Consider the following 16920-nt stretch of genomic DNA (forward strand, 5'->3'; position numbering starts at 1 on the left):
TTGAATCATTATGCGACTCAAGACCCCCATTAGTCATACTATAGCCTTAATTTTAAACCTAATCGTTATGATCAAAATATGCATAAGCCCTTTGTTTGATTTGTAACTTTATTTGTCTATATGTCATTATGCGGCGTGACATTTTCTTATAGACATACAAAATCAAACTGATGAGGAAAATAAACTAATAGTTAGTCATTCATAGTACGATATGCAGTTGCGCACCGCCATTAATTAATACCCGTCTATGAACTCTCTTAATAAGACTTATGGGTAATAGCCCTTCAGTTATAGGATCCTTAAGCATATCATGAATGTATTCGATACAAAACTTAGTTTCCTCAACTCGTTCATAAACGAATAATTAATTGCGTATCGAAATTTAATGCAGCACCTCTTGAACTGTTACTGTTCAAGAAGTCAAGATAGCTGACTTTATCACACTAAGTCTTCAAAACATTAATTATATGGAGTTAATAAACTTATGAGTCCACTGATAAATTTCCAACAACATTTAGTGACTATATTATGTCGTTATAACTTAGGTTGTTATTATCAGTTTATTATGACTCCTCCATGAGATAGGTTTTGTCTGCTGACAAAATGATATACCCGAAATTACATTGTGTCATCTTTGAATAAAACAGTTTAAATAAAACAAATTATTTATCACGAAAACCAAACTTTGCATTAATATATTAAATATTTTTATTTTCACTATACAAAATTACATTTACTAACTTTTTTATTATTTGTTGTATAAAATTACATTTATTTAACTCGTGTAATAAATGAGGTTTTTTTAAAGATGTATTATTTTATTATTTGGTAAACAATATTATATTTATTCAACCCGTGTAATACATGTGGTTTTAAAGATATAATTTTTTTTATTTGGTATATAAAATTACATTAAATCAACCCATACTTTTTATTATTTAATATATAAAATTATATTTATTCAACCCCTGCAATAAAGAAAGTTTTTAAAGATATAATGTTTTCTTATTTAGTATCTAAATTTATTTACTCAACCCGTGTAATACACAGGGTTATAACCTAGTTAGATTATAAACTTGTGTATTACACAAGTTATAACAATGTACACTGTTTTTTTTATTTATTAAAAAGGCTAGAAACGTTTGTGTTACATGTAGTTGGATCAATAAAATAGTAAATAGTTATTCATAATAAGTGGAAAAAATTAAAAAAAACACAGTTAAAAATTATTAAATAAATAAGAGATAAACATGACAATAAATATAAAGATAAAGATTATATATCATATATAATATTAATTGGATATAATCTAATATATCATAATCTAATGTATTGATTATTTAAATTAATAATATTAATAATAAATTAAAGAAGAAAATAACACGTGATACTAATTTGAAACCTTTATTTAGAAGATAAATAAATATAAATATATAAATAAAGATAAAGATAAATGTCGACTTGAAATATGGGATGTTATAACTTGATAAATTGTTTTAAAACTTGTAAGTTTTAAGATAAGAATAAATAGAAACATAATTCTTATATATATTTTTTAAAGTTGTGAATTATTCGTGAATGTCGGGAGGTCTATCATACGTTGTCTTAACCGGGTCCGTGCTAGAGAGCCCATCGCACAATAGATCCCCAATTTAAATCACTCAATGAGAAACCCCTATCACCCAGACTCGAACTTGAGACCTAGAGGGGAAAACTCACCTTGACCCACCATAGGTGGAACTTAAATATTCGCTGCCACAACTAGAAACAATTCTTATATTAAATCACTAGGTTAGAAACCCGTGTATTACACGGGTTGAATAAATGTAATTTTATATATTAAATAATAAAAACTTATATTTTTATAAACCTTGTATATTATACGGGTTAAATAAATGTAATTTTATATATCAAATAATAAAAAAAGTTATATCTTTAAAAACCATGTGTATTACACAGATTAAATAAATGTAATTTTGTATACTAAATACTAAAAACGTCGTATATTTAAAAAAAATCCATGTATAATCGGGTTGAATAAATCTACCAAATAATTACATCCTTAAAAACCTCGTATATTACACGTGTTGAATAGATATAAAAATGAGTTATATCTTTTAAAACCATGTGTATTACACAGATTAAATAAATGTTTTTTCGTATATTAAATATTAAAAACGTCGCATCTTTAAAAAACTCGTGTATAGTCAGGTTGAAAAATCTACCAAATAATAAAAAAAAATTATATCTTAAATAAATGTAATTTTGTATATTAAATACTAAAAACGTCGTATCTTTAAAAACACTCGTGTATAGTTAGGTTGAAAAATCTACCAAATAATAAAAAAAATTATATCCTTAAAACCTCGCGTTTTACTGGAGTCGAATAAACATAATTTTGTATACCAAATAATAAAAAGTTATGTTTTTAAAATTAGGATAACATTTAGTATTATTTATTATTTATATATTTAATATAACATAAGTAGATAAGAGAGGTATTTGTTTTAAAAATATATTAAATTAACAATTTAGATTTGAGGATAATATTTTATTAAAGTATAATAAGATTTAATATTAATTTATTATTTGTTTATTTAGATAAATATAAATATGAGGATACCTTCAATAAATGATACGTGTCCAAAAGTTAGTTTCTTTTATTATAGTAGTTAAATTTCCTTAAACATGTAATTTACATTCAGTAATATATAAAATATGGGTAATTAGGCTAGAGGGTATGGTGCCCATCCTCCCTTAGAGGATGATCCGCCACGTAGGCGCCACATCATAGTCCTCCCAAGGATGTGGTCCATCCCACAAAACTAGAGGGTATGGGAGGATGGTCCTAGATGATCTTACCCCACCATTTTTTATTTTTTTATTTTTTAATCTTCCACATACATTAATCATCGTTCCCAATGTTGCAGAAATCGGCCTAGGCGGCCGATTAATCGACACCTAGGCGCTAGGCGGTGGGTTACTGCCTAAATTTAAGCTTGTCACACCCCGATTTCCACGTGTCTCACCGGTGGGCCCGGTGGGGGATTACCGTGACGTAGTTGGAAACAATATAATCAAACCACATAATTATATGAATGCACAGCGGAAGCATAAAGATAAATATATTTCAACATTTACTGTAATATCAAAGTATCACCGTTGCTGAAATAGAATCCATAGGGGATCAATAATAATAATAAAATATTGTTCAACAGACTTCAGGCATCTTAAGCTTGCGAGACTTCTAATGATGCTAAGGAGAAATCCCAGCCAATTACGCATAGTACCTGCAATTAGTCTTTTTGGGAAAATACGTCAGTTTACACTGGTAAATACATTCAACTGACACTTCTGTAAATGTTTAATAAAATTGGTTTAAATGCACAAGGCACAAACTCTTTATAACTTGGGATAATTTATAATTAAATCTTGTAAAGAATTACATGTTTGCTATGCGTTCGGTCGCCCGGGTCGTGTCGGGTTAAAGTTTAATAGACACGCCACATAGCATAAAACCGTGGTGGGAAAACCAACGGCTATACCTTTATAATTTATGGACATAATGCCAAGTGTACGCCTACACTCGGATGTCAGGGTCGTGGCCATTTCGTAAAATGTTGCCAAGGATATCCGAGACATGGTCATTAAGCCCCCAAAGACGTAAAGCCAACAAAACAAATTTTTAAACGGGTCACATTGATAATACCCAACTACTAATGAGTTGGGGTCAATTGCCCGACCAAGCGGTATTCTAAATATCGTAACCCAAGCCCGTATAACGGAAAATAAGTCAAAAGTATTTACCTTTGCAAGTATAATTCCTTAATCGAAATAAATTGCAGATAGCTTTTACTGGTCTCCTATTCTGGAACGGAGGTTTAAAATAACCTATTAGAATCCTAACAGGTCTTTAATTTAGCCGTAGCTTAGACCGGTCAGTTTCAACGGATAGTTACGGTTTAATCGCGTGAAAGGCGAAAACCGGGAATGGAATGTGATTTGGGCCCAACAAGTTTGAAGACTTGTTTTATATGGGTATAATGACCACACTCTGGATTTTGGGGTCAAAACAGTAAGGTTTGACCCATTTCGGCTAGTTTATGTAAACTAGTTACATAAGCCGAACCGTGCGCGCAAATGGCGTAACGGGTAACCGTAAGAGTCCTACACAGGTTTCCTAAGTCAATATGCTTTAAAGAGGTTGTGGTATCAGTAGGATACCTTCCGTAATGCCCGTAACGAGTTTAAATCCATTTTACGCCCCGTAGGGGTTTTCCGGTCATTTTAAAGACTTTTAAAGAGCTTTCTGAGTTCTACAGGAAAATCTGAGTTCCCCGAACAGTTTATAAAGTCCAAAATACTTTATTTATTATTTAAAATCAGTAGCAACTGGAATCGGGTCAAAAGACCTTGTAGAACTCAAGTTATGGCCGAAAAGGGTATGTTCGGTATTTACTGAACCGATGCCATAACCGCAGGTTATGAGCAGGTCAAAAATTATTAAAAATCTTTAAAAATCCCAAAATATTAGTTTATATCAGTGTGTAAAAGGTTTGGTGTCGAAATCTAGGTTTAGTTAGGCGTTACGCTAATTGCGCCGTTAATTACAAAAGTTTTCTTTAATTGCGCTATTTAGCATAACTTCTATTCTAGACCTCGGATTGACGTGAAACTTTAGGGACATGCTTAGAATTCAGTAACCAAGGTTATGGTCCTTTCACATGTCCGAAATTCTCGTTTTAATTTAGAAAAGGCGTTACAGTCAACTTTTAAGCGTTTAACGGAAAGGTGTAAAAGACTCGGACAAACAACGAACCGGTCACAGAGGGTTATACCATCATGTAACCTGGTCTCAAAAGAGTCCTAAGGCATATCTACATTACACTAAAACGGGTCAGAACTGAAGTCAAAGCAAAAGTCAAAGTTTTGCGACTTTCGGCTTCAAACCGGGTCAATATAGCAAATGGTCGGATCAAACAAGCTTAGACTTGTTAATATACTTATTATCATGTTTTATGAGTGTTTAAACAGGTTACACATCGTCTACATTACTGATTATGCATTAAATCGCAAAATAGCATTCTGTTGACTTTTTCTAAGCAAGTTTGACTCGTCATTTGAACTAGTTAGAGTAGGAATCAGAGGGTGCCCTTTCAAGGGTTAAATGCCCACATGAATACCATCATATAACTACCTTTGATTCGGTTAATCACTGGACCATTTGTGATTAACCGTTAAGTCAACCGTTAGTTACGACGGATTGACTTTTAAGCTATAACTAAGCAAAAACTAAGCCACAAAGGGTTGAACAAACTTACAGAAGCTTAGTGAACGTCCAGGGATATTAGAAGAATGCTCTTGAGCTCCAGAAGTGTTCAAGAAGGCAGGTTTGAGGTGTGGTTCAAATGTGTGCACAACCTTGCCTTTTATAGTGAAAATGGGAGCTCAAGATCATTACAACAAAGGCTACAAGTGTTCTTGGATGATCACCAAGTGTCCCTGGGTCCTAAAAGATGATTAGGGGTCGCCCATATCTCTGGAAGATCTTTACATTTATGATTTACCGTTTTAAACAGCCAACAGCCAACCTTTTATCGCTGGGCGTCGCTTACGGACCGTATGGCATGGGCCTTGCGGTCCGCAAGCCTGTGGCGGAAAAAGTTTTACCCTTTCACCCCCTTACGGTCCGTAAGGCATGACCCTTACGGTTCGTAAACGCTCAACAGTGGCAAAAAAAAAAAATTAACCTTTCAATGTTTGAACGGTTAACTTGCATCACTTGATTTTTGGGTATGGGAAATGTCAGTATGAGGCCCTTTTTAACCCATACTTGGTCTGATATCACAAGGCATTATGGGTTTGCACAAGGATGGGCTTCATAATTAATCATTTGAATGGTATTATTTCTTTAAGATTCAACATTAGTAAACTTGGACACTTTTGATTATTGGTAATGCCTGGTTTAAGATATATTAGGTGCTTATTAATTTGCTTGGGGTCTCGGGATTTATAATAACGAAGTCGCCCAGAGGTATAAAATTAACATGTCGACATATTCGAAAATCCTACCGCATATCTTAATTAATCCGGGTTTATATTATTTTTGTCGTATTCGACACGTGTCATTTATTTATTGGACACGAAATTTCGAGGTGTTACAAAGCTAGTCGGTCAAAAAAATCGGTTATGGTTAAAATCGGTCAAAGTCGGTAAAAGTCGGACAAAATCTGTAAAAATCGGTCAAAATCGGTCAAATCGGACTAATCGAGCCCATGTTTTTGACCCAAAAACCCAATTTTTGAAACCTGGCCCATGGTTTAAAGCCCAAATTTTAGTTATAAACCTATTTTAACATATAAGTTTAGATATTTTAACATTTAACCCCCTCTATCTAGTTTACATATGGTTTCTAAACTTTTAAATTTATTAATAAAAAGTATAAAGTTATCTCTTAAACTTGTAAATTTATTAATAAAAAGTATAAAGTTATATATATATATATATATATATATATATATATATATATATATAGGGCAAGGATAAATTGAAAACCCAGTTGAGTTGACTAAACCCTGAAAACCCATTTATAGCCATTGATTAACCTTCATGGATGGCTGAGATTTAATCTTTTAATTGTTGGATTTTAAATGCCTTTTATACATTTTTTTAATATGTTGATGGTACTTGAAGGGCAATTTGGGAAAGACGAAATTGATATAATCTCTTATAACAAGATAAAGACTGCATGGTGTAAGAAGTTTACATCAAACTTACATCAAGTACATGATTACCCCCTAACCTACAAAACCTATCTCAGTCTAGCAAAAATTCAAAATACACAAAACTCACCGGAGACTCACAAACCGTCAAATTCTTCAAAAATTCCTAAAACTCTCTCTCTCTCGTAGTTCAACAAACCTCTGAAATTAACCCCAAAATCACCTGAGATTCACGCTCCGGCATTCATCTTCATCACTGAGTCTCTTGAATATTCATCAATCGACGCAGATTTTCCAACAATCACCGAAGAAAAGAACGTTCGCCGGAATAATTAGGGTTCCGGTACGTCGTTTCAGGTTTTTTACTTACTCTTTGATTATGTAAGTGTCAAATAGATTCACAATTTGCCATGGTTTTTTTAGTCTTGTGCGTCATAACAATGAAGCATGTTAAAAAGAATGGACTTTATGGGGATTATGTTCTGCAAATAACATTTGGGTTTTCTTAAAAAGACATGGTTCTTCCCAAAAAAATTTCTTCCATTTGCATAGCCTGGTGCCGACTAAACTGGTTTGTTTTGGGGGGGGGGGGGGAGGGGTACAAAATGAAGGTTTTTTTTATATATTTTGTAAGCCTTTGTTTATGTAGAATCCGGACTTTTATATATACAGGTTTGGGTGTGTTTCGTAGATTTGTTGTTTCTGGTTTTTTTTTAAAGGCTTATGATTTGTTGTTAATGTTGTTTCTTTAATTTTTATAAGGGTTAGAGTTTGTGTGTGGTTCTAAATCAATTGACTTTTGGGGGGGCTATGTTTGGATGTATTGAACATCACAATTTTTTTGTAGTATATGTTTCTTGCTTCTATTTGATTGAGAAAACAAATTACACTAATAATCTGTAATTAGAAAAAACGGCTCTTTATCTACTGGTGGTATGTGGTCCATATATTGACTGCCTCTTTATCTACTTTTGCAGGATCCGTTGTGACAGCTAAAAATAGCAAAACAAATCCGACAATAAAAATGACCACAGGTGCTTATAAATTAGATAAACTATGATCAATTATGCTTACATATTAAAAACCATTTTGTATTTATTGATGTTGACTACAAATAAAAAATGCAGCTAAAAAGGTTCGTCATACCCCGATGGTTGAGAAGCGCAAAAACAGGCAACAAATATGTACGTAACTACTTTTAATTCATTACATGTTTGTTTGTCATGTTATGTCTAATTTCCATAAGCTTTCTAAAAAACAGTGACACCGGATACTAATACATGCGGACCAGCAATGCGGACAAGGGGGGGTAGAAAAGGTTTAAAATTACTCTTTTTTTTTTTAATATATATTCTGATAAAGGTTGTTACTAGTTCGTGATCTATATAAAACTTGTACAAAATGTAGTTAAGGATGCACATTGTGAGGAGAAGGTACGCAGGAGAAAGCTAATAAGTACGTAAAAAAGCATTTTTTTTCTTCTTTCGATTGTCTAATAGTAATGCTTTATATAAATAATAAAACAAATATGGTGCCACAGTTTTACCAGATAGTGACTTGGACACTCCGATGGAAAACATTGAGAAAAGAAAAAAAGGTACATTTTTTAATGTATGGAAGCTTTGGTTACATTCATCTTGAATCTAATATTTATGTGTACATGACTTTGTAAAACATTTGTAAGGCGAGGGCGATCAGGACGGGCCGGCGACACGCACAAGAGGAGGTACAAAACTGTGCTAGACATGATTTTTGAGAGTCTAAAATAAAATGAATATATGTTTCAATACTTGTCTTATGTACTTTAATTCTAATTATTTACAAAAAAATGTATATTGGCAACACGTACAAGAGGAGGTACAAAACTGTGCTATACATGATCTTTGAGAGTCTAAAATAAAATGAATATATGTTTCAATACTTGTCTTATGTACTTTAATGCTAATTATTTACAAAAAAAATGTATATTTACAGCTCAGCGATGGCGTGAAGATAGCAAACCAAAGAAAAATGTCAAAAGGAAACTAATAAGTACGTAAACACACCCCACTATTACTTTCCTTCTTTATCAAATATGTAAATCTTAACCAAAAGTTGTTATCTTATTTTCAGCAGATGGTGACTCACAGATGAGTGCAGATACAGCTCTACCAAAACAGGATGCAATTGCTGTTAAAAAAACAAAAAAAGTAAAACATGATCGGGTGGAAACCCGAAGTGGCAAACACGCAAAAACGACGCATAAGTGGCCTAAACTAAAAACACGTTCGTCACCTATGCAGTTGTTCAAATGCATCAAGTCTCTAACGAGGAACCAACAAGAAGACGTTAATAGGATGGGTTTTGGAAAAATGTTGTCATTCAACATCAGTGGGATACCTCTAAAAATTGCCCACTATGTTGTGGACCACTTTAACCCACAAGAAATGGCTATTGAATTGCCATGTGGGTCAATAGATGTTGATGTTCAGTCTGTCCATGACCTTCTAGGGATTCCTAAGAAGGGCATAGACATGCAAAATGTACGAACAAATTCAAAGCTTGATGTTGCTGTTGAAGCATGGAGAAAACGATATCGTAAACGATTTGTGGCACCAACAAACCTGGCACGATCTATACTCACAAGTGATGAAGCCAACAGTTTTCATTTCCGACTGGACTTCCTGATGTTATTCTTAACCGTCATGGTTGAGTGTAACAAAAATGGGCGAATGAAAGAGTGGATTTTGAAAACTTTTACAGGAGACACGGATTTTAGTAAAATCAATTGGTGTGCCTATCTGATCCAACAAATCAAATCATGTAAAGATGGCTGGAAGAGTTCTGATCCTGAATCTCCATTTTCTGGACCACTCACACTTTTGGCTGTAAGTGGCCTGTTTAACAAAACTTACTAACAATATAGGCATACAACATTTGTTTTGTTATCTTACCGCTTGTTTTTTTTTTTCGCCGTTACACAGTTACTATATGTCGACAGAGTTAAATGCACAGGATTTCCAGTTGACCGGACAATATACCCAATCGTATTCTGGAGCAAATACGAACTGAAAAAAAGAGAACGGTTTGAGATAAAAAGAGGTGGCTTTGGTGGAGAGGATTTGCATGAAGTTGGTGTGGTTAGACGGGATCCAAGGAAAACAGAGTTACATGCTAATGATGAAGTTCTGAGTGTAAGATTAATAATTACAACCAATTACAAAGTAATTATGTTCTTTCGAAAATTGGTTAAAAATGTATTTTATAACTTTGTTTGTAGAATGAGATTGCATTGATAGAAAAACATTTGGACGTGATGGAGGCGAAAAGAGTTACGGTGCAAAAAAAATTGGAAGTAGTGTTCAATGCTCATCCAGACAACGAGCAAGTTAAAAAATTGATACAACGCTTTGAGAAAATTGTACACTCAAAAAAAACAAGGGTATCGCTGTGGCCTGATTCCCCAAGGGAAAAAATTGCTGGGGTGCTCATGTCTCTTAACAAGACAGTCCAAAACCCAGATAATGATTACACGGAAGGTACAACGGGAAAACGGATATGTATCACTTCATTGAATATGTACTCAGTTTTTCCTACAAGCTGTTACTAATTTGAATAATTTTTTTTAAATGCAGACCCTGTAGATGATGTGCCAAACGCGGCTGCAGTGGGAAAGATCAATGGTATGACCTTTTTTACAAAAAATATTTATCTTTTTTTTATTTTGCAAATAATCGTTTACACAAAAAAAGTATTCATATGTATTTGTAGCTAAAAAAAATAGAGTTCGAGATAACTTTTTTGGAAAGACTTACTGGAAGAAGAATATACTTATCGTAATTCGTTAAGATTCGTTGAGCCATAAAAGTGCTTTTTTACGTTCTTCGTACAATCAATTTACTCCTACACGTTAAAAATTTATTTGAAATATGGATTAACAAGCTCCATTTTGATTACATTTTCGCAGAAAAAAATAACAGTGCAATTAGAAATGCCTATGTATAGTAGTTCAAAAACTTAGGGTACATTTAATGTATCGTGGGTCATGTACTGACTCTTTAAAACCATTCATTTCTAACACAAATATAATGAGATTTGACAGATTCGAATAAACCGAATCATGTGGATGTGCGAAATAAAAAACGCAGTGCAGCGAGTGATGATTTACTGAAAAAAGGTAAGGTGCAAAAAAAAGTATAATACACGCACGTGTGATAATAAACTGATACAATTTTTTTTAAACATATATAGCATCTGGCAATGATCGGGGGAATGGCAATGGTAAGCGAATGAAGAATGATTTGTCGGCAAAAGGTAACTTTAGTGATGACAATCCTAACAAAAACGTCTTGTGTGATAAATAAACTGATACTATTTTTTTTAATGTATATAGCATCTGGCAATGATCGGGGGGATGGCGATGGTAAGCGAATGAAGAATGATGTGTCGGCAAAAGGTAACTTTATTGATGACAATCCTAACAAAAACGTCTTGGGTGATAATAAACTGATACTATTTTTTTTAAACGTATATAGCATCTGGCAATGATCAGGGGAATGGCGATGGTAAGCAAATGAAGAATGATGTGTCGGCAAAAGGTAACTTTAGTGATGACAATCCTAACAAAAACGTTAAGTAGTAAACCACCAAATGTATGTCCTAAAAATGCAAACTAAGCGTAACATGTGTGTATGTGGCCACATTAAAATAAATAGATCGGGGTAGGGCTGACAAAACACCAGAGATGATAGATGGAGAAAGATGCGGAGATGCCACTACAAAAAAAAATGCTACATGTGGAGACATAGGCAACAAAGAAAATGAGGCAAAAGATCAAGAGACGATAACTACAACAAGTAAGTTTTACATCTTACATATAACCCGTCACAAGTGTAGAAAAGTCAATAAAACCAACTCACACACAAAACAAACTAACACGTATGTGTCTGTGTACATGTGAATGAATATAAAAAGACAAGAACAACGAAACACAAAACATGCAAGGATTGTTTGATGCGCCTACCTTTCACCTGCTCACACAAGACACCGAATTAGGTGACTCATAATTCCTCAAAAAAAAATTAACATGTGTTATTTCTGTACACAACGGATAACCCGACTTATCAATATGAAAAAAAAATTGCAGGTGATGATGTCGATGATACGCATGACAAAAATCAAGAAGGTGAGTTCTACATGTTTTTTTTTTACTTCTTTCGAATATTATAATAAACTTGGCATTTTTTTATTAAAAACTAACAAACAATAACTAAAATTGATCAGGGAAGGGAACGGCTGAAAAGGATATCACACGTAATGCTTGGATAAAGGAAATCGAATCAAGACGAAGAAAACCAGTTGGTAGGTTCGCCAGCTCACGTGATGACCATGAAGACGAAATGGGAATAGACATTACAACGGAAGAACAGCGTATTTGGGATTTTCTATTCGATGTGAAGTACTCAGTGTAAGTTTCAAATTAGAAATATTAAAAATATTACTTGTTACATTATGCAAAACTTTGGTCCTCTGATAGATTATGGAATGTTTTTGCTCCAAATAGTATGTTTTTTTTTAAATAGTCTATTATGTTTTAAGTGTATAACTGCATATGATTTTTCGCAAAACAGGACACGTGGAATGGTCATCTCCTTGTCTAGCGGGGTAACAAAAAAATTTGGTCAATCTGCTGGGTAAGTTCACCTATAAAATATATACATAAAACATAATAGGCCTAGTTTCTTGATATCCAGAATCTAATCTACATATCTAACATTGTCTTGCGCAGAGATGTTATCTTCGAGAGTATATACGGCTTAGAACTCACAAAAACGCTGATGCGCACTTTGAGGGGGGAAGTGAAGGTCTGCTCTGATGTAGTTGATGCTTGGGTAGATGTGATGAATTTTGAAGAACTTGACAGAAGCGACGGCTGCCCAACGCGGGTTTATTTTAACACAACTGTGATAGTAAGTATTCATACTGTATTACTTGATCTTTGACTGTGATTTTGGATTTATTAAGTCTTTGGGAACGTTGTAAGTATGTCTATCTAAATGCATCTTTTGAATTATGGGTGATTCGCGGCTTGCACCACCTTATTGACACAAACTTATTTTGGAAAAAAAACAGGACAGCTGGCTTTTGACGGATTCTACTTGTGATGATCATGAACGTATGCAAACGTTCGGCGAAAGGATGGTCATAGGCGGCGCATATGATTTCATTGGGATCAAAATGGGTTTCTTTCCAATCCTCGAGAATGATGAATATTACATGCTTGTTTTCGATCTGGAAAACGGTGAAATAACCGTCATAGACCACAAGCCTGATCGCACACCCTTAGCTGGCATTAGGGATCATCAAGACTACTACAAAAAAGATACACCATACAAAGTGGTTAGTCATTTTCTTTTCCCATAAAAACATTAGGATGAAAAACAAGAACTCATACAAAAACTGATTAGTTTATCGTTTTTTTTTTTTAACAGAAGCATATGCTGGACAATTATTTGGAGCATTGCAAACATCCGTTAAAGGATAAAATTGCACCAGCCAAGATTAAAAGGTGTGATATCCATTGGGCGACAAGTGCACATCCAATGGATAGTGCAGTGTTCCTTATGCACCACATGCAAAATTTTAACGGCGTTGGTAAACACTTTGAATGTGGTTTTAGTAGCAACTGGAAACAAAAGCAAAAACAGATTCTTACCCTCCGAAAAAAATTCGCTACACGCATACTACTCTGTGATGTGAATGTGGTGAAGGCAAAGGTTCGTGATGCTGCATTATCAGTGTAAGTTGCTGATCCGTATGGTAATGTTATGTTTTTTTGTGGATGGGACTATGGTGTACAACTTAAACAATTTAAACTCGTACTTTGTTAGTTGCCTATATGTATCTAACTATTAATGTCTGTCGTTGATCCGGACATCTTAAACATTTTGGTGAAGCATAAGTAAACTACTGGAAAGTTTGACAAGCGACCATAACTATCAATATGTGTGTTCTTTGCTATAATAATTAGCGTTAGTCAAACGGCCATAACTATCATTACAGAATTGCTTTGTTACAAAAAAAATACCTTTCTTGGTACAAACAAACAGTACCAAAAAAAAATGTAACAATATATATTAAATTGAGGGGCGAGTTACCTACTATGCAAAACCTAACTACTCATTATAATATATTTTCATAAATGCCAGCTTTGAATTGTCAAATCTGCAAAAAAAAAAAAAGTACACGCATGTACCCCAAACCATATCCAAGAAATATTTATAATAATATATATAAAGTAGTTGTTATGGGGAATCTAAGATGGACAAAAAGCCATCATAGTTCTCAGATTGTACTTGTGGGAAACGTTGATATTATATGTTAACTCAATTGATATACTATTATAGTATTTTTATAAATAAAAAAAGGTGAAGTCTTACAAAGTAGTTGTGCCAACTTGGAAGTGACTGCATAAGTACATACATATCGAACACTATATCCAAGAAATATATAAAAGTACAGTCTCATTAATTGCCCCAATATGGGGAATCTAAATTGGACAAAAAGGAAACTTGTCACTTATTAATGTTTAGACCAATAAAAAGGCATAAATAATAAAAAGGAAAAAATATGTGTACTCTATCTCTAAGTATATTCATTGTTAATGTATCTCTGTCATGATTTCGTAACTACAGTACACACATCTGATAAATTCCAAATTGACTCTTTGCATGTAGTAATAAAAATATAAAATATATATATATACACCTGTCGCAAAAATCAAAAGTCCAAAACTTTAAAGAAAACGGAACCTTTAAAGAAAATTGAAACTCATTAAATCAAAAAAATAATTATCTCCTATGTTGCTCAGAGTAGTACATTTAATGTTGATGTAAATTGATGTAGGCTCAACTGATGTAAACAATATAATTAATTTTTCCACCTAACATCATTTGATTGTCTATAAAAATAAGGTGAAATGTAAAATTTAGATTCATCACTTGTGCACCATAAAAAAGAACTAAAAAAAACACCTTAGTATGTCTAGTCCATCATCACCGGCGAACTCAAAACGGGTTACCAAACGATTACGGAGAACTCTTTCATTCGAACTCCAAACTCCAAAATCGGATTGCAACCCAGAGTGTTCTCAAATCACAAAAACCCCTTGCATTCCGTCAATGCCGCCCACTGTTGAAGAAAATCTGGATATCGATGCTAAGCTTATAAGTGATCTCCTTACTAACACTAAAGCTGAAGCAACAACACATGATGAGATGTCGCTAGATGATGAACTTTTGGATGTTGACTGGGGATCATTTTACTTCACCACACAAGTTACCCCCGTCAAAAAAACTTCATCTGTAGTGCTCGAAGACCAAGCAAAACCAGTCACCGGCACCCAGGAGACCTCCCCGGCAGTTGATCAAAAAACTATCCATGATCCTGAAGATGATCCTATAGATGATGATTACTCCTGTTACTCTGAAAACACCCTTATCTCGTGGGCCAACCACAACCCCTGGGAGAGTGAGCTTAGCCCAGAACCACTTAGCACTGAAATTGAGTATGGCACACCAAGATCGTTTCTTGACTAAATAGTGGTGTTTACATCATGTTGCTATTATCGGTGTGAAAAAAAATGTGCCCCAATTTTCCCTCTCTCATGCAATATAGGGGCTACTTTACTTATCCTATGTTGTTTACCATATCTAGTGTTGAAGTTATTATGTACTCAACTATTGAGATAAATCTATGTTTTTCCCAGTGTATCTTATTCAATAATTCGTGTCATTATTATATGATTTTAAAAAAAAATTGATATCTTAAAAAAAAGGACATACATAGGTTACACACCTTAGGGAAAAAAATAAAAAAAAATAAAAAAGAGTCACGTGATCAAATCTAAAAAAACATACAATTTTTTTGGGGAAAAAAAATACTCAAGGAAGGTTCAAAGGCACATGATCAAACACAAATATAAAAAAAATGTACAAAAAAAACTCGCTGAAAAAAATGTATCTCGGATACACCAAAAATTTACAAAAATCATGGGCAAAAGAAAAATGTAACATGGTAAAGACAAGAACCAAAAAAACATAACATAAAAATTCAGATTCAAAACATCAAAACTCTACATAAAATCTTAGTGGGAAAAAATGTAATATGGAAAAAACAAAACCCAAAACCCCATAACATAGAAAAATCTCAGATTCAACCAAACATCACCAAGTACATACTAGAAAAAGTCATTAAACATACTAATAAGCATAATCTAACTAAGTACTATCTAATTCTTAATCATAACAAACAATCCTAACAAGTAAGGTGCCAAACACTAACGCTAATATCAGTAACCATATAACCCTATTCTTCTTCCGAATTTCTTGTTCGCGGGTAAACAGTTCAGCTTGCAGGTTGTTGATGTTCCTCAAAAGACCTGGTATGATCCTAGTTGACCGTAAGCACATCGGTGGGTCGACCCAACCAATGAAAGGGCAGTTGCTAGGCTACATTAAAAAAAAGGCAAAAAACATGATTAGAAAACACGTTTACTTAATAAAACCAGGGTTTGAATCTTTTACCTTAAATGGACATGAATAGAACCTTCTTCCTGGGTTATCGTCGGTCCATGATGTCCGAATAACAGCAATCCTCCCACATGAACACCTTTTCATCTTTTTTGAGAGATAGATGAATATAGTTTGGGTAGTTGGAGATGGAGATAGTTGGAAGCTTGTAGTTGAAATGATGGATCTAATATAAAGATATGAACCAACCATTTGTGGGTCCCATGGTAAATATATCCTTTTGTCATTACCCACGTCCACCTACTTCCTACTTTTTTAACTTTTCATTACTTTTTTTAAAATAAACCAAAAACATAATACATCCAAAGAAATAAAGTAACAACACACAAAGTAGATAGTTTTTTTTTCCATTACATATTACACCACAAAAAAGATTAGAAAAACATTAGACACATAAATTACTCCTTACATAATGTTGATAACCTGATACTATACCTAATTTCTAATTAACCTAAAAACATACATACATCTTAAAAAACGACATAATTAAAAAAACACACCAACAACACCTAATTTCTACTTGAGCTTGTTCATGTGAACCATTTTTTGCACTTGCAAGGGTTTGCTGGCACAGGGGAAACTGATATGTTTATTGGGAAATATGAATCCCACTCAATTTCACTCATCCA

General features: G+C 33.6%; 2 protein-coding genes across 2 annotated transcripts; both read left to right on the plus strand.

Moving 5' to 3' along the window:
• Positions 1 to 6677: 6677 nt before the first annotated feature.
• Positions 6678 to 9619, plus strand: LOC118485842. The gene is made up of 9 exons (XM_035982332.1): positions 6678 to 7065; positions 7700 to 7756; positions 7850 to 7906; positions 7984 to 8040; positions 8130 to 8177; positions 8263 to 8319; positions 8407 to 8448; positions 8697 to 8753; positions 8835 to 9619. The coding sequence occupies exons 2-9, from the start codon at positions 7747 to 7749 to the stop codon at positions 9617 to 9619; spliced, it is 1113 nt and encodes a 370-aa protein (XP_035838225.1). The 5' UTR covers positions 6678 to 7065; positions 7700 to 7746.
• Positions 9620 to 9632: 13 nt separating this feature from the next.
• Positions 9633 to 13686, plus strand: LOC110901613. The gene is made up of 15 exons (XM_022148425.2): positions 9633 to 9895; positions 9982 to 10240; positions 10337 to 10384; positions 10804 to 10878; positions 10953 to 11015; positions 11095 to 11157; positions 11237 to 11299; positions 11417 to 11557; positions 11676 to 11756; positions 11848 to 11886; positions 11985 to 12168; positions 12332 to 12394; positions 12490 to 12670; positions 12834 to 13100; positions 13193 to 13686. The coding sequence occupies exons 2-15, from the start codon at positions 10018 to 10020 to the stop codon at positions 13502 to 13504; spliced, it is 1803 nt and encodes a 600-aa protein (XP_022004117.2). The 5' UTR covers positions 9633 to 9895; positions 9982 to 10017; the 3' UTR covers positions 13505 to 13686.
• Positions 13687 to 16920: the final 3234 nt, after the last annotated feature.

The sequence above is a fragment of the Helianthus annuus genome, chromosome 13, assembly GCF_002127325.2.
Source record: "Helianthus annuus cultivar XRQ/B chromosome 13, HanXRQr2.0-SUNRISE, whole genome shotgun sequence".
In the NCBI taxonomy this organism is placed as follows: Eukaryota; Viridiplantae; Streptophyta; class Magnoliopsida; order Asterales; family Asteraceae; genus Helianthus; species Helianthus annuus.